The 18,093-nt window shown below is 39.9% G+C and overlaps 1 protein-coding gene across 1 annotated transcript in view; it reads left to right on the top strand.

Moving 5' to 3' along the window:
* The window catches only part of AHRR (aryl hydrocarbon receptor repressor), an 86,738-nt gene that overhangs the window by 24,114 nt on the left and 44,531 nt on the right, over nt 1-18,093 (top strand). Inside the window, exon 3 of the mRNA XM_065669327.1 lies at nt 914-1,095. Coding sequence (XP_065525399.1) covers nt 914-1,095 — 182 coding nt within the window. The remainder of the gene's footprint in view (nt 1-913; nt 1,096-18,093) is intronic.

Raw genomic sequence — 18,093 nt, 5'->3', positions numbered from 1 at the left:
CTTGCTGTTGTGCTGGAAATCAGGCTCCCATTGTGTGCAAGTACACCAGCTTTTCCTTTTCTCCCTCTTGAGAACAGCATCTTACACATTCTGTGAGAAGAGTATCAGCAGACTCACCAAAATTGACCTTCCTCATTTGTGATGTATTTCATCTTAATGCATTTCCACAATAGCTTTTCTGAGGTATCCAGTCTTGTCTACTGAATGAGAGGGACATGAAATGAGGATAGACTAGGAGGGCTTGGCTTAGAAATCTGGGTAGCATCAGTCCTTATGTTGTAGGAGGAGTATCAATGCTCTTAAGAAAGAAACCATATTCTTATCTTTTTTGTTAGTGGTGTAACAATGTAAATGTGGGTATGTCCACAGGATTTTTTGAGCTTGAGGAAAGAACATCTTTTCACCCCGCTTCCCATACTTTTTAAACTTAGGTAAAAATAACAGGCTCTTACTTGTTTTCTGACCCGCAGTTTAACTTAGAGTTATTAAACTAAGGGATCTAAGATGCTTTGAATGAATGCACTGGGTATTCAATGCGTTCATGAATTAGTCATGGTAATTTTCCTCTGCTGTTCTGACCCTAATTTCTACAACATAGATGAGAAATTGTTTTTCCGTATTGACCAGAACATGAAGATATTAACCATTCCCCTAGGGTGAGAGGGTCCTGAGTAATAGGTATCAGTTCTCCGTCTGTTTTTCACTGGGCAGATGTGGAAAAAGAGGCTAATGTCCATGTCTTCGCACTATGGCAAATGAAGAATGGTTTTCTCTTTTTGGCAGGGGACACAAAGATTTTCATCTCAGCTAGATTAAATATGCCTGTAACCACCCAATTGCAGACAACATCTCAGTCTCTGGTTGTACTATCTGGAGGTAAAACAGGTAATCAAAAATGTGTTCTCCACCACAGAAGGCCTGCAGTTGGGAACGAAAAATCGAATCCTTCAAAGAGACACAGGGACCGCCTGAACGCGGAACTGGACCATCTGGCCAGCCTCTTGCCTTTTCCACCCGACATCGTATCGAAGCTGGATAAACTTTCTGTCTTGCGCCTTAGTGTCAGCTATCTCCGAGTCAAAAGTTTCTTTCAAGGTAGGTCTCTGAGATACTGATATCCCACTAAAGTCTCCCTCTCATTTACTGCTGCTTTCTACTAAACCTGAGTAAAATTAGCAAGTAGTATTGTACAGATAAAGGAAGAAAAAAAAGCAACCTGCTGTTGAACTTATTTTGGGATGTTGTTGAACTTATTTTGGGATGTTGTGTTGGAAATTTTGTGCATTTCCTTCTATGCTCTTTGTGTATTTTTCACCAAATAATGGAATACCCCTCACCCTTCCCCAGCAGGCTTTCAGAAACAGGAAAACATGACTGTAAAGCCCCAAAACCAGCAAAGAGGCCTGGGGCAGGTGTAATGCCTGTACATACGCTGAACTGCCTTTTTGAAGCTGTTATCATGCATGTTCACAATACCTGTTTAAAGACGATGTGAAAGTCAAACAACTACTGCATTACCTGTGTCGGCTGTATGCCAAGAGGAAATAGGCTTGCTTGAAAGGCCAGAAAGGTCACTGTCTTTCAGGATAAGTGGGATCCAAATTTTAAAGTGTTGACTAACTCTGTAATAGGCTACACTTTGTTTTTGTAGCTGTCTGGTACACTGCACAATGAAAGCCAAATGTGCGTGTTCAGATGTACATAATAAGAATTCTCCCACATTTGCAGACAGTTTTCGTTTTTTTCTGTTGCTGAAGAGTTCACAAGAGCAAAACTCAGATTAGGGATTTAACAATAAAAGTCCTCTCTAGAGCTGTTTAAGAAATGATAATAATAAAAAGCCTATCTGAAGGAGTATGATTGACCAAAACTTACAGGTGGAATGCAGAGGTGAACAGAAGTATTTTTTAATGGACATTATCTTTCCTTTACTAATCTTTCCTCCTTTCCATTACTATTCTTTATTACATATAGTGTATACAAAGGAGCCCTATATTTTTATTTGTTTTTTTTTGCTTAGAGAATAAGATCTGTTGGTTGGTTTCTTGCTTTAAAAATATATTTAAATATAAAAGGAATGCCAGTTTGAAGCAGCTTTGGCAGATTTCAGGGCATTTTGCAAGCTGATGTCAGATTACAGATGGTAATACTACTGGTAGCAGGAGACTCCCACGTTAACTGTGGCAGCTGGTTGCCTAGCCTCCAGCACCCTGCAGTTTCCGGAGTGCCTCTCTTTCCCTTTGGACACATACCTGAGTGTTTCGGCTCCTTCCTCTGAGCTTTACTTTAGTTTCTTTTGGAGTCACAAGCAATAAGCTGCCTTCAGCTGCCTTTACTACTCTTCTGCCAGGGTTTCTAAGATCCATTGTCTTCTTTTTTACAGGGATGGGATAAAAGGAAAGCAAGCAAAGCCAGACTTCATTACTCTGAAATGTTCCATGTTTTGAGAGATTTCATTTAATTTAGTCCCCAAATTACCTAATTGAACACATAGTTTGTGTTCCCTTCATTCTTATTTTTAAATGTTTACATCATGAAACTAAGGTTACAGAAAGCATTGTTTACAGTAAAGGAAGGAAACTACATGCCATTTTAAGACTGGAGAGCAGGCTGGAGCTTCAGAAGGGTGGAGTGAAGGAGAGGTGAGCTATGGAAACAGAGCTGGGTGAGGAACTGGTGCTAATGTTTAGGTAAGAGCAGGAACTGCAGCGTCCTTAATGGATGTCACAATCTACTTCCTTGTAGTTGTGGAGAAGTAAGGCAGAATCTGACTTTTTTAAACAAAAACTTCAGTAGGAAGTCACCTAAAAAAGCAAACAAAAACCAGCCACACCAGTGATTCAATCTTTGTTGTGATGAAAGAGGATAGAAGAGCAGAAATGGCTTGTTTGTGGCTTTATAAATCAAAGGATGGTACAAAGTTGGGAGCTGTTAAAAATGTTGTGGGGAGAGAGAACAGAGCACTGGCATACAGAAATGTTATAAAATGGAGTAACCCCCCCCCCCCCCCAAACATATCTGGAAAAAATGACCTAGCGAATCAGTACTAATTCATTCAGGTCAAATTAATCAAGAGGACCTGGTGTTCAATAGGAAAGAGAAACCTGGAAAAGAGAACATAAAAAACAGTAATCGAAGAGGGACAGTGGTCAGCAAACAGTTCTGTGCTTGTAATTTGATATGTTGACATAAACAAGAAAGCCAAGTGTGGATTTTGGTCTGTTTGCCCAGAGGCAGTGTGTCACTACACTGGAAGGTTATAATCCCTCTCTGCATGAGACCAGCATGACTCCATCTGGAATACAGCTTTCTGTTGTGGGCATCTCCTGGTCACAAGGGCATTAGTACATATTAAGGGGTTTGGAATAAACACAGGCAAGAAGTGACTGTGAAGTTGAATGGACAGAAACAAAAAGAGTAAAATTAACTTAAATACGTACAGTTTATATGCTTCAGCTGTTTGTCTTTGTAGAAGAGAAAGATGAGAAGGGAAGGAATTGCTTAGGATATTTTAGAGTGACACAATGGAGGGCCCAAGGAATGGTGATGAGCAAGCTGAAATTTGGCTTGATTATTAAGCAAAACATGTCTGTAGTGAGTTCTGCTCAGCTACCTGATATTCCTAAAACTGATGCTGTGGAGATTCAGGATATTAAAAGTTATATTCTTACAACACCCAGGCACATGCATCATTTGTTTAACAGAACATTCAGTGAGTTTTAAGGAAGTTAAGCTTAAATTCCATGTTTTTAAAAAGCACTTGTAAGAACACATTTCTTAAAACCCGTGAGTAGTGCTATTTGGCACATAAATTGGTATATATGACACTGCAGATTCAACACATAAGAGTTCAGCAGTTCCCAAGATAATTATAATTACACACTTCCAACAGTGCCAGAGATTTCTAGACATACTCATTTGTTTGCCACTAGGTGTCCTTGTGTTTGTAAAGATCAATAGCCAGTTAAAAGGAATGGAGTGACCTCACCGTATTGATTTTAAGTAGGAAAATAATTTTGTAAAGAGTTAGGTATTAGGTGATAAAGAATATTCATCACTCATACAGTCCCTCGTTGGTGAATATTACACGTTCGTGCCTTGAAGCATATGGCCAGTTCATCTTAGTGAAGTTGTTTAAGCAAAGGCCTGGCTCTTTTCAGAATTTAGATCTGGTTGTTGAGGCAGATTTTTCTAGTATTCAGTTTAAGTCACTATGGTGGATTGCCTTCCTCATTCTTAGAAATGTTTTCCTTTGACTTCACATCAGTTCTCCTGTCAACTTGGTTTACAGTCTTCGCATCTCTGTTATCAGCGGCAGTGCCTCTATTAATAGCCCCACTCCCCCCAAGCTATATGCATTTAGTCATTTTGCATTTTCCTGATAACTACTTCAAAACGGCTTGCAGCAGTAACCTTCCAGTCTCACCAGATCTCTTGAATAAAGCAGTGTGGATCCGAACCAGTGCTTAGGCTGGGTGATATCAACTGCTACAGGAAGCTGTGCTGGCCACTTGGCCCTGACAAAAATTTGCCTTGGGAGGGGCTGCTGTGGGAGTGGAGTGGTACTTAGTGGTTGTGTCCACTTGAGCTTGCTTGGCCTCTGTCTTGGCCATATTCCATACTGGTTAATTGTAGTCTGTCTTCCTTTACCACTCCTGACAATACATCCTTTAGTACCCTGTACTTCTCAGTTTTTCCACAGAAGAAAAAAGGTGATCTTGCTCCACTTCAAAACCAACTCTCTTTTGCTGATTGTTTAAATTGTTCCCTTCTGGTATAGGCATTAATTTTGTAAATAAATGTGAAAAAGAATAGCACCTTTTTCTTTTACTGTCTCAGATCCTTTGTGAGAGGCAGCTAACTTAAGCTTCTTGATACCTGTGAGGAAAATGGTTGTGACATTTTAGATAGACCAATGCAGTTGTAACTAGGACTTAAAGCTCCTCATCTTTCAGTTCTTAGTGTATCTAAAGTTATAGTGGTAAGCCACTCAAACCTTCCTCCAACATACCATTAATTAATGTTAATTGCTTTAGCCATAAGCATTCATAATGAATTGAAAGTGACGTTGCTGAGTACAGTCTTAGATTGCAAATGCAGAGACTTCAGTATGAATCAATTATTTGATTACTCAAGAGGGGAGGGAGGTGTGTTTCACTGCATAATTTATATAAAAAGTTATTTAATTCAATAGCTTTTTATGTTTCCCATCTGGACATTTTATGCATGCAAACGTGTATTTTGTGTTTATGCACACATACTCTTACGCAAACACAGAGACATGCATGCACACAAGCACTGTCATCCCAACAAAAATCTCCCTTGCAGTATTGACTCCCTGTGTTTATTTCAGACTTCAGTGCCTTCCCTGTATTTACTTACTTCCAGACTTCATTTCATTTGAAAGCTGAAAATCGGATAGATTTACGGATGACTAAACAAGGAATAGAGAGAGTCATAGATTAGCTCTGTGAATAAATATATTCAAAGTTTCTATAAATTTTCTATTTAAATTGTAATCCGGATCTTTCCATAGTCAGTGACAGTCGAGCATGGAGACATGTTGTTTGACTTGCCTCAGACTAAATTTATGAATGGATTTTAAACTGAATTACTGTAGAGTGTTAAAAAATCTGTCTACAAATGTCAGTTCATTTGCTTCCGCATAGTGTTTGAGATTTTAGGAAACAGGCATAGAAAGGACTTTCCTGAGTAAAGAATCAGCTATGAGGGTCATTTGTCTAATGTCTTTGTAAATCTGCAATGTGAGTGATTCCACGTATTCCTTGGTAATCCCTAACATGCAAACTAGAGCTCTCCTATTGCAGTTTAAACCCTCCTTCTGTAGAAGAACAATTCATCCCCTTTTCTTATGGCACCTCAGCTTTTACAGCCATGAAGGTGTCCCATATTTCCTTCAGTTTTCTTTAGGCAAAAGAGCCCTTCCCTGCTCCATCGCTTTGTTATTTTTTTGTCGAGGGCCAGATTTTCTCGAATCATTCTTGTTCTCTGCTTCTGTCTTTTTTTTGTGATTAATCAAGAGTAGGTACAATGCATCCTTCCACTTTGCAGCGAATAATTGGGAATCTGATTATCTCAATTATGGATTCTTAACTTGGACTCCCAAGAAGATTCTTCAGTTTATTTATGAAAACACGAAACAGTAGGAATAGCCTTTTTAAAACGATGAAGAAGTGTAGTACCTATTCTTCCCATCCACATGTCCAGTTGTAGAAGGTAGTTAATTTAGTGTAGCATAGCAACATATCCTTGACAGATTCGTTGGTTTCTACTTATTACCTCTGAGTCTTTCCGAATAGGTTGGTTGATAATTTTTCTCCAGTATTTTTCTAGGAGCTGAAGGTCAGTTTGGTAGCTTTACCATCCTTTGTTTTCTTCTTCCCTTACTTTCTAAAGATAAAATCCACATTTGTCCTCTTCAAAATTTCCCTTTCTGTCATGATTTCTCATTGACTAATAGCTAATAGCTCTGAGTATGCTTCAGCTCATATGTTGCAATGAGTCTTGCCAGATGCAATGAAACTTACCAAGGCACCTGAGGTACTAGTCTTGGTGCTGGTATTTAGTGGCAGTTATCTGTCTAACCCTAACTGATGAAGCAAAAAGATGCAGTAAACACTTAAACTTTCTTCTTATTCCTTTTCCCCGCACTGTCTGTACTTTTCCCTCTGCTGAGTAGCAGGAAACTCTTTTCCCAACCTTGGATTTTTAAAGGATTTCCATCACGCTTTTTATAACCTTCCTTTTCTTGCTGCATCTTATTTTCTGCATTGGCTTTTCTGTTTCTTTTCTTATGCTTGTATGCTTTATTTTATTAATTAAAAAAAAAAATAAAATATTCTGCGAGCTTCCAGTCATTGAAGAACTCAGGATTTTAGGACGGCTGTTTCTTATATTTCCCACTCTTCACTGCCACTGCGATAGTTTGCACCTATCTCTTACATACTGGTTTGTTGAAAGAACATCCTGCTGCTACTTCCCTTAGACATGTGTCCTCTGAGATTTTTTCTTCCAGTTCTCCAGGTGTGCTGAAGTCTCATTTCTTTAGGTCCAGTGTCTTCATGCTGCTGGGCCTTGGATTGCTGCTGCTGGAAGAACCGTCAGTTCCAAGATTTCTTGGTCACTTTCCCCAAGCTGTCTTTCCTTCTTCTAATCCATTTACCCATTTCTCCCCTTCAATTAAATCTTTGAATAGATATATATCTATATATATTCTTTTTGCCAGTTCTGGCAGGATAGCACACACTGTGTGGTTTCTTTCTTCTGATTAAGCATTTATACTAGTGGGTCATTTCCTTTTACTCATTTATGTGTTTGGTGTGATCCAATTCCCACTAATGTTTATCTTTAATGGAAATTCAATTAATCCCTTTTAAGAAAAAAGCAACAAAGAATTCCTTCCAGCTGGCCAGATTTTCAGTATCCTCAGTAACTTGCAGTCTGTTCCAGCTTTCTTCTGCTCCTGATGTTTCCATGGCCATTGATCTCCTACTTCAAAAATATACATGGACTTCTTGCTACTTTGATTCAGATTCCTTAGGTTCATTCATTAGGTTCTTTAGATTAGGCTGTTACTTTAGTATTTCACTATTTAGTACAGTGGTCCTCACTGCATAGCTTACAGACCTGTTTCTGATGTGACACAAATGTCACTCCAGTGACGGTGACAGAAAATTAAGAAATTAAAACCTGAGATGGGTAAGGAAGCAAAGAACAATTGCTTTCCATGCATTATCTGTACCATAATGCTATTCAACACTGCTGTATGAGTGGTGCTTACCTGAACCAAAGCTCTTGGTCTGAGGATCCAATATTCCACTGCAATGCACTTACAGGGGTTCTCAGACATCCCTTTTCCCTCTACTGTTGCCCTCTAACATTTCTGTTTTCCCAGAGTTTTCTTTTCAAAATCTCTCAACTAAAGTGGTTTGGGTTTTGTTTTCCCTTTTCCTGGATTGGCAGGTTCTGTCTGGTCTTTTGGTATAAATATATTTTTTACATTTTACTTTACATAAGCAAGGAAAATTTTTCCACAACAGTATTTAACTGGTTTTGAAACTAGACTCATACATTTGAGTTTATTGTTACAATTATGACCTATAATGGGTACATTTCCATGGGAAAATTTCTTCTTTCATTTGTTAGCTGGTTCCAGTAGCCTGAAGCTTTCCCTTAAGTTTTAAACCATAGTCTTAGTGAATTGTACAATCACAGAAGGGTTGAAGTTGGAAAGGATTCTGGAGGTCCTCTGGTCCAACACTCTTGCATAAGCAGGGCCACTACAAGCCAGTTGCCCAGGACCATGTCCAGACAGCTTCTGAATATCTCCAAGGATGGAGAGTCCGTACCTTCCCTGGGCAGCCTGTGCCACTGCTTGGTCACCCTCATGGTGAAAAAGTGCTTCCCAATGTCCAGACAGAACCTCCTGCATTTTTGTTTGTGCCTGCTGCCTTTGATCCTGCCACTGGACACCAATGAAGAGAGCCTGCCTCCATCCTTCCTTAAGGTTTTTACACATGCTGATGAGATCACCCCCGAGCTTTCTTTTCTCTAGGCTGAACAGTTTCAGCTCTCTCAGCCTTTCCTCTTAGTCCCCTCATCATCTTTGTGTCCTTTCATTGGACTCTCTCCAAGTCCTTTGCGCTGGATATATTTAGAACAGATGTAGGAAGTAAAATAATAAAAGATTCAAAATACAAATAATGATTATAAGAGAGGCTACTCTGAGAACCGGATAAAGTGCCCAAATCAACATTACTCCATCTCTTCACTCCCAGCAATCTTTTCTTGGTATGATTTATATATTGATTTCCATTATTGAAATAATAAAAGGCTTTCAGATTACCTAGTTTTTGATGAAACCTGTGCTTCGAGTTACAAATTTAGGATTTCAGTTGTGGTTCTCTGCTTAGCTAGGGATGAAGCTGATACCTGGAGTCTAGAAATGCCCAACATATTTGAATATTTTAACAATTACAAGGCTGGTTTTTAAATACGTATTCTACTGATTTAGAGTAAGCCCAGTCCTGTCCTCTGAAACGGAATGCCTCAATGATTTCTTTCTTGAAAGAGAAATAAGGACTTTTCTTTCTTGATCACATACAAAATGTCTGTAGGGTATGTGTTTTTGTAGTCCGCAGCCTAATAGCTTATGAGATTGTCTATAAGTGTTTGGGTTTTAGGTTTCTTAGGGCAGCATATTCAACGGTTTGCATGAAGGAACCTTCATGGTCAGAGTGGGTAGCAGGTAAGGTTATTCCTCTGGTTGTATTGAACCATCAGGTTAAAATTACCACAGCATTCAGAGTGTTTCAGCCAAAAAGGGACTGCTTGTTTAAGAAACATTTTCCACTCTCTGCTGCTTTACAATTTTACTATCTTCATGACAATATAGTAATTGAAAAAAGGGAAGTGTTCTGCTGCGTAAGTGGTACAGAAGTAAATCTTTCAAGGAAAACCTACTGTCTGCAAGTCATTTTCTCAACAAGTGCTAAAACATCAGTGAAATGTAGTAGAAGCATCCAGACTTTAATCACGCTAGCTGCGTGTATTCATTCCTGAGACCTGGAAGGACTCATTTCTGGAGAGAAAGCTACACATTGACTCTCCCCCACATTACACATTTTCAAACAGTGGAATAGAACTTTTTCTGATGTTTTTAGTTGCCAGAGAGACCATTTTATCACAACATATTATTGTCTATACCAGCTCTTCCCTTTTACTATTCCCCTCTTTTCATGGGAACACCATTCATTCTATGCAACAAATAGCTGAGGCTATTTTGTACTACATGTCCAGGATAACCTGGAGATCTCTCTGACCCTTGGAAGACCTTTGCTGACTCTTGGAGGAGGACTGTATCTCCTCTTTGTGCTTTGTTTCAAAAGCATGGCCCTCCCTGTGCTAGCTAGCTTTCTCTTTCCTGCAAACAAAACAGGTTTTGTAGCAGAAGAGACCTACAAGTAGGATTTACTTTAGGATAAGCCTATATTCAGGGAGAACAAGAAGACTCTTAGATTGCTTGAATTCTTGGCACCTTTAAAGATCAAGGTGAACTTGTTAGTGCAGCCTATGTTAAGTGTCACATTTGGAGACTGGCTATAAATTCTATACCTAGTTTTTGAGTAATGGCAAATGAAGAACCTAAGTTACAAACAAATTTCAGATCTTTTCAGGTACTCCTTCTGTACTCATGTCATGTGCTGTGGGTTGTTTATATTGTCAGACCTCACAAGCTCAGAGCTGTTAGGCCAAGTCAGTCATCTGCACAAAGAGAACTGGACTGCGTAAACTTTGTGCTGTCTTCCGGAAATACACCATCATTATGATTCTTCTTGCAGAACTTCCTTTTGTGATTCTGGATCTATATCTTATACCACTTTTTTATTGCTGGATGCTGTTCAAGTGAACATTCCTGTAAGCATCAGTGTTTCTCCTGATATTAGCAAGACTGATTAGAAAAACAGGGAGCTGGAAATGACAACTGACGTAAGAGGAATCTTTGCTAGATTTCTCCTAAGGGCATTTGGAACTGGAAGAGTTCCACTGTTTCTGGTGACAGTAGAAGTTCGCTCAAAACCAGACAACATGGTCACAGACGCACAACAGCTGGTTTTATAGGTGTTCCCGCAAACCACAGCTGCTGTATTGGTCCTATGCTAGGGAAAGTCCCCAAAATACTTTAAGCCACTAAGTGCGTGTCTTCATCTTTCTCCAGCTTGCTTAGTCATTTTTAGCCACTCTGATTTGGTAGGCTTCCTATGTTTGATTGCATTTGGTTGGCTCAAACTATGCGTTTCACATAGCATCAATATAAATAAATGTAGGCATGTGGCAAGGAAAAAAACTAGGCCTATCTAATTCAGTAGGCTGATACATGCATGTCTTTTACATCCAGTGATGTTCATCCTGCCTGTGTACTGTGCTTGCTCAATCTTTCCTCTGCAGCTAAGACCCTCCTTGGCCCAGCCTGGTACCAGATGTTGAAATATCCTCATAGTCCCCCATGGATCAAATTCTATTATCCTAAGCTATAATGGACTTTCATTGACCTCATTTTCCTGAGTTAAATTGTGTTTGGATGTTGGAGACTGAGAAAGAACTTAGTGTAAGTTTAATTCCACTGTAGCTCAAGTTTTCCTTGGATTTGGAAACGAGATTGGTTTTCATCGTAGGAAAGATGGCGTTTTTACTCCAGAAGTTGCTAGCAATTGCAGTGACTGTAGAAGGTACTAGCAATAATTTTGTCCTAATTGCTGCTGCAGTGGATGGGAGCTAGGAAAGCATTCCCTCAGGCATGAACTTTGGCTTGGTTTGCACTTGTTCTCAGCTTCATGAGTTATTGCTTTCTCTGAGAGGAAACATGTTTCTCTACTGTCAAGGAAATGATTTACTTTGTGTTTTATTTTACATGCAGATGCTTTTTAAAGGAAAGATAATACCTCTTATCCAACAGAATAACGAATTTAACTTGGCTTAATATAACCGTGTAGGGCTTTGAAGACAAACAGGATAAATAGCTTTAGGGTAGAGAACAGTGTGGGTGACTGTCCTCCTAGTTTCTTTGCTCACTTTGCTGCAGCCTCACTTTTGGATTACAGCACATGGTGCAACTCTCTCCAGAGAACTCTGTAACAATGCGATGTTAGAGTGGGTGCTGTGACAAGAAGCAGAGTGGCTACGTCACTTTGGGGATAAACCCATGCTAATTAGTCCTTCTGAGAAGCACAGCTCAGCAGAGTATGTGCCTTGCCATCCTGATATAACCACACTTTCTTTCAAGCTCGTTATCTCTGTGTAGCAGCATAAGACACTGTGTGCCTCTACCAACACCCTTAGAGATAGCTCAAAGATCTCTTTGTTATACTCCTTCATGTCAGTGCACATACACACACCTCTCTGGTGCTTGCCAGATTGGGTAACTCCATTCTTTTCTGTCTGTACAATCACAGTGGCCAAAACACACCTTGGGATGACACTTGTGGTCCATGGAGACGGAAAGCTGCAAGTGTAGGCTCAGACCAAGCCAGAATATGTTTTCGTGTATATAGGTCCCTCCTGCTTTAGTGTTCTTTGTCATTTATCACATCATCAGGCAAATCCCAGCAAGCTGTCCTAAGGACATTTGCCAGATAGCAGCATGTATAGAGATGGGTGAGAACAATATGACAGTATTGTCATAGCTCCTTTGAAGACAACTCAGTAGCGTAAATACAGTCAGGAATTATTTCAGATGAGACTTTTGGGAAGGCAAATCTGTCAATATCTTGAATTTAAACCTTTCCATTCAGATGTAAATCTAAAACATTGCTTCCTTTCTAATACTTTAAAAGATAATTTGAATTAGAAGGCTACCATTTAACTTCTGGGTTTTGTAGTACTTTTATAAAGTCAGTCAATAAAGTTCTGAAATGCTGTCTCATATGCCTCACTAGCAGTGCATGGTGGCTGTGTGACCCTAGAATTTCATGAGGTGGAGTCTGATGGCTAAACATGGGGGCAGGGGAAATGTGGAGGTTGCAGAGATATGTCAAGACCAAAGAAAGCTGTACTTCGCGGCACTTTTCCCTATTGTGATTTTCAACTGGAATCCTCACCTACTATAGATCAAATAATGTGTAAACATAGATTTACTGGTTGTAGTCAAGCTGTGTGGGTGGGTGGGTGGGTGGGGGGAGTAGGGAGGCTCAGGGTAGCCTGGAAGGGGAAGATAAATAGCCAGAACCTTAACTGATTTCCTACTTTCTAGATTTTCCCATAAATGCTGTGCTGCTTCTGCGTGTTAACAGCTCGCACTCAGATGTGTTTTATTAACTATTTTAAAGAGGTTTATTTAAAAAAATGCCTTTCTTGTTCTGATCTTGAAAGTCTTGCTAATTGTTAGGCCACTGAAGTGCTGAGACCCCTGCCTGCTATGTGCACCGGTATTGTCTCTCATTGGGTTTTTGTGTTGTTCGTCTGCATTGTTGGTATGTGTCTGTCTGTTGTTTCCTGTCTTGTAATAGATGTGTGCATGCTTTGTCAGTGAGCAGCCAGTTTTTTACTCTCTGATACCATTTCTAATACTGCTAAAGATCCACCAGAATGACTCAACACAGGGACAACAGGATACCGAGACACAGAATAAGGCAGGGCTAAGCAGCCTGAGGGTTTTCTGTAATTCATTATGTCTTTTCAAGGTTTTATTTAGTCTCTGATAAATTAAATTTAAATTTTGTTTACTGATAGCATTTTATTGATGTGTTTGAATGTACTTCGGGGGTGTGTGGGTTTTTTTGCATACTGTACTTGGAGTTTTAAATGCATTTAATATGAGCAATGAAACCTAAATTAAATGCCAGCAATAAACAAAACACCTTACTAGATTTCAGATGGGCAGCCCTGGTTAACCTGCTTCCTGCTTGAGAAAATATGTGCCAATGACTGGAAACTCTTATTTTATGCCATGCAACACTCAACGGTGACATCTCTGAGTAGCAGCCTGAGGCATTTGCTCAGCATTGACATAGAAAGGACATTATCATGTGATGGCAGACTCCATTCTGAGCAGTCCTTACAGCCTACAGTCTCTTCAGTTCATGCCTTTCGGTCTTCCTTGTTGGGCAGTTTCCAAAACAGTTTGGGATGTATTTGTCTGAATGCTGCCCATGGACAGGACTGGCGCTTCCTTTCTTTTCTCCTGAACCCCTGTCTGTTTGGTTGCCAACATCACTGATGCTCCAGCATACACTGTCAGAAACACCTGTCAGGGTGACATGAAGGGTGGCTACTCCCTACGGGATGAAGGGTCCCTGTGCTTTCCCATCAGGACCTCCCAACCAGTGCCCATCCCACCACAACACCCAGGACCAGGGCAGCTGGAGGGGCAACAGGGACAGCTGCAGCCCAAGGCCACACTGCACTCTGTCTTTCTTCATCTTGCTTCTATACCCTGGGGACACCTTGTCCCCCGTCCACCATTTTTGGACTGTAATTTCCTTTCTGAACATGATGCAAACACTTCTCTGAATTGTGTATCCTTCTCATGATGTAACCTTTGTGTTGCTGACCTTCCTGACATCAGTGGTGTTTATGCCCCACAGAATTTATAGCTAAAAATTTCTCAGAGCAACTTGCTCTGCCACCTCTACGGGCATGTCTATGCCTGGCTTTTCCCCATTGAGGCCATGTAATCATAATAATCCTTGCCTGCCAAGTCTTTATTCTTATCAACCCTCTCGCCTCTTTCCACAGCTTTGACTATCTATCTCCTACAGCCATTGAGAATTTTCTTCACATTGCTCTTTATGGATGAAATCACGCCTGGGCCACCCACCAATTCCTCCTGCACAAAAGTCTTTAGGTTATAAGCAGAGCTACAGGTGGCTGGGAGGTTTATACAAGTATGAAAGCAAATAAACAAATAGACTATTTAGTCAAACACAAAAAAATATGATTTATAATGTGATTTACACGGCAGAATCTGTGCAAAGACACCTGCCTTGCTAAGCTGTGACTAGATACTATTTAGATGTTTGGAAATCATAAAACATGAGGTGGGAGCTGGTTTCTGCAAACCTTACCTCATTTTGCTGTACGCTTAGTCCTACAGATTGGCTCAATGGATTACTTTAAGGGCTTGTGTTCAATTAATTATATTTGGTCTAGTGTTTTTTCTTATGCTGTTGGAAAGAGAATCCTAAGCGACTATCACAGATGCTTTTCTTCTCTATCTAATATAGTAGTAATGTATTAATTAGTGCTCTGAGCATTCTTCATGATGAAATAATTTTTTTGTAGATGAGACACAGCAGATTTCCCTTTATAAATCCAGCTTTAATTTGATTATAATTTTTGGTGCAATCATGTAGATAATGCAACTGAGAAATTTTCTAAAGACTTGACGTCTATATGAGGAGGGTGAAAGTAGAAAGCATGTCAGTAAAATGGATGAAATGCTTACTAAGAGAAGTTACAGAGAGACTTTAAAACATCCTTCAAAGCAGCTCATAATTTCTTTTGTGAAGGTTCAAAGCTATGTAATAGTCTTGCCAAACACATATCACATGGCTTTACTGTGTCCCTAAAATTCCACTGAAATCCCCTCAATGCATTCCCTTTTTATATCTGCATGGAATATGTCAAGTTGAAGATATACATAGGAAGTAAATCTCTGCCTGTAGTTTTTTGTTATAATAAATAAAGTGTCTGCTATTGCTACTTACCTCTGAATCTGCAACAGGACTTGGCTACTTACACATTGGAAACAGCTGAAATAAATTGAGAGAAGAGGTTTCAAAAGAAGCAAAGATCAGATCTAAATCCAAACATATTTTAAGTTTTCTTTTTCTAGTCCATTAACAACTTCATAACCATTTTGCTAATTGCATACTTGCAAACCCTATACATGTATTAACCTTATATATTCCCAAGTGTTTCAACATCTGCAGAGAAAATGCTGTCTTCTGTGTGTTAATATTATGTTGTGTATCACTGAGAACTTGTCACAAAACCTCTGTATTTTGTTCCAAATAATTTATTAAGATGAAATCATGCCATCAAATGACCTCTATAAACCTCATATGGAAAAGTGGCCCCAAAATGATACTTTATGAAACACTTATTGAGAGAAGAAATAATCTAACCTAGATAACACATCTTGAACTGATGAATGTAAGAATTTATGTGGAAAAATATTCCAATATGCTATTATGAGGGCTAAGACAGTAAGTGGAAAAAAAATGGGATTGCATTTCTTCTTTCCATACTTTTTAATGTCTTCATCTACATTGCTGCATTTTGAAAAAGGCTGTACCTCTCAAAACAGTAATAATTGTGTGAGGAAACTAGAGATGTTTAAATTCACAGGAGTCACTTTAACAGTTATTAAAGGCTCAGTCATGCAAGGTGCAGAGTGCTCTCAAATTACTATGTGTTCAACTGGACTTGATGGCTTCCAACACCTCTTCAGAACCATCAGAACTTTATAATAATTAACCATGAGCAATATATCTCTATGTACCTGTTTCAGAGAACAGTTCTTTCTTGAGAGCCAAATGTGTACCTTTTGACATGTCAGACAGTTGGAAGGGATTGCGCATTGAGATACCCAGTTTTCAGTCTTACTGATGCTAGCAAGCGCTTTAGAGATAGTAAATTTGGTAGTCGGTGCTATGTTATATGGTAGGACAGTGATCCACCCTGTATTTGTTGCTGACAACTCTGCTGTCTAGGAGAGCAAAGATAATGTCAGTTTGAAGGTTTGCTTTGCAATCACACCTTGTAAGTGTCATAGTGGTAATTGATAATGTCTTTAAAACCAGTAGTGTGACTGAGATACAGTCACTGCTGGCAGAATGAGGTGGAAGCAGAGGTCAGTTTCTGGACAGAGGTCATGCTTGCAGCGACACTGCAGGGACACTAAATTCCAAGAGGTCACTTGGAAAAGAGGAGTTTCTTTATTGTTTCTTGTCTTTAGTCAAATCAAGCCACGATCTTCAGACAGAGGTCAGCGTGCTTGCTTTAGACATTCTAGCTTCAGCAGATATTCCACTGTCTGGATCTCTAAAGATGGTGTTCAACTAGCTTGGTTTTAGTTCAGGAAATAAAATGGAATGGTTTCTCCAGCCAGAGAAAAGCTACCACGGCAAACTGCAATTTTGTGACTCTCCTTCACCCTCTTGCCAAACGATACATACAGCAGCACGTAAAATCATGTTGGGAAAGACTTTTAAGCTGTATATTCATGTACCCTGAAATGCCTATGATGGAGACTGGGAAATGTAACACAAAGTTTCCAGGGGTGAAGAGGACACTGAGAAACCTAATCTCCTTCCCACTGCGGCAGTCTTCCAGGAAAGACCTACTGTAGGCAAAGTTTGGGCAAATAAGACTTTTCTCAAGAAAAAAGTTTGGTTGGGGAGGAAACAAAGACAAGTGGTCAAGTCCTTAATTCCTTATTATGTTTTGCTTTACTTCGGCATTAGTGGAGTAATACAAGTCAGCCCTTCAAAATCAGGCCCAGCCTTTTGAAAACTGCAATGCCTGAAGTTGAATGTGTTTTGAGGAATCAGAGCAAAAATGACACCGAAAGGGTTGAAGCCTGGGAAGGATGAGCTCACACCTTCACCGCTCCAGTAGCTGGGCTGGAGAGTGTTACACCCTAGGTAAACTGGGGAGCAGCTGGCCATTTTGCAGCCAGATTCACAGTGGTAGCAGGCTGCTGGAGGGTAAGAACACAGGAAAGTGAACTCAGATCTACATGAAGATAATGGGATACAAGTGAACAATTTGGGGGATCTTATCAGTGTGCTCCCATGTCAAGCTTTTAATTAAATCTGTCAATTTTATTTTGCCGTTTACCTTGGTGACTTTCCTTCCCTGTTTCAGTGTCTGTAGTTTGGTAACCTGTTTTCTTTGGAAATCTCTAAGAAATTAAGAAATCTACCTCTTTTTCTCTTGCAGCCTTTTTAGAAATAGACCACCTCACCTCTTTTTAGAGGTTTTTCCTTTTGCATCTTCTTCATCTGCAGATTTTCTTATTTACTTCATATAGGCTTGTTTTCCCCTTTTCCCATTTTTTGCTACAACATCGTCCCTTTCCCCTGTATTCCTTACTTTGTCCCTAAGACCTTTTTCTTACATATGGCATTCCAGAATTGGGTCTTCATCTCTTCTCTCAACTAACAGATTGACTTTGGTGGGAAAGCGATGTTCTTGGGTTGTTTTTTTTTGCTAGTAAGATGTTGTTCTTGTCTCCTGTTGGGTGAAAGAAGGACCAAGCAAACCACTTTTCCATTCTCCTCCATGAGACCCTTCTGCCCTATGTGGTCTGGGTGTGGTGAGCTCAGATAGCCTGCTGATCCTTTCATTGCATGGGCCACAGGCAGGGGATGTACCTTTCATTCCCCCCCTACACAGAGCCCTACCACAGCGTCGAGATGATGAGAACCACTGCAGCAGAGGGATGAAGCCTTAGGGCGGGAGGGGGCAATAAATCATGAATTGTTGTCAGCCCTCCCTACTGCATTAGGCTGCCAGATGATTGCTTATTCCTTGCTCCCACCCACACGCTTCATGCCACCACCAGCATTC

Source organism: Lathamus discolor, chromosome 2 (genome assembly GCF_037157495.1).
Source record: "Lathamus discolor isolate bLatDis1 chromosome 2, bLatDis1.hap1, whole genome shotgun sequence".
In the NCBI taxonomy this organism is placed as follows: Eukaryota; Metazoa; Chordata; class Aves; order Psittaciformes; family Psittacidae; genus Lathamus; species Lathamus discolor.
The sequence above is the reverse complement of the archived record's forward strand: the minus strand, read 5'-3'. Positions and strand labels throughout refer to the sequence as shown.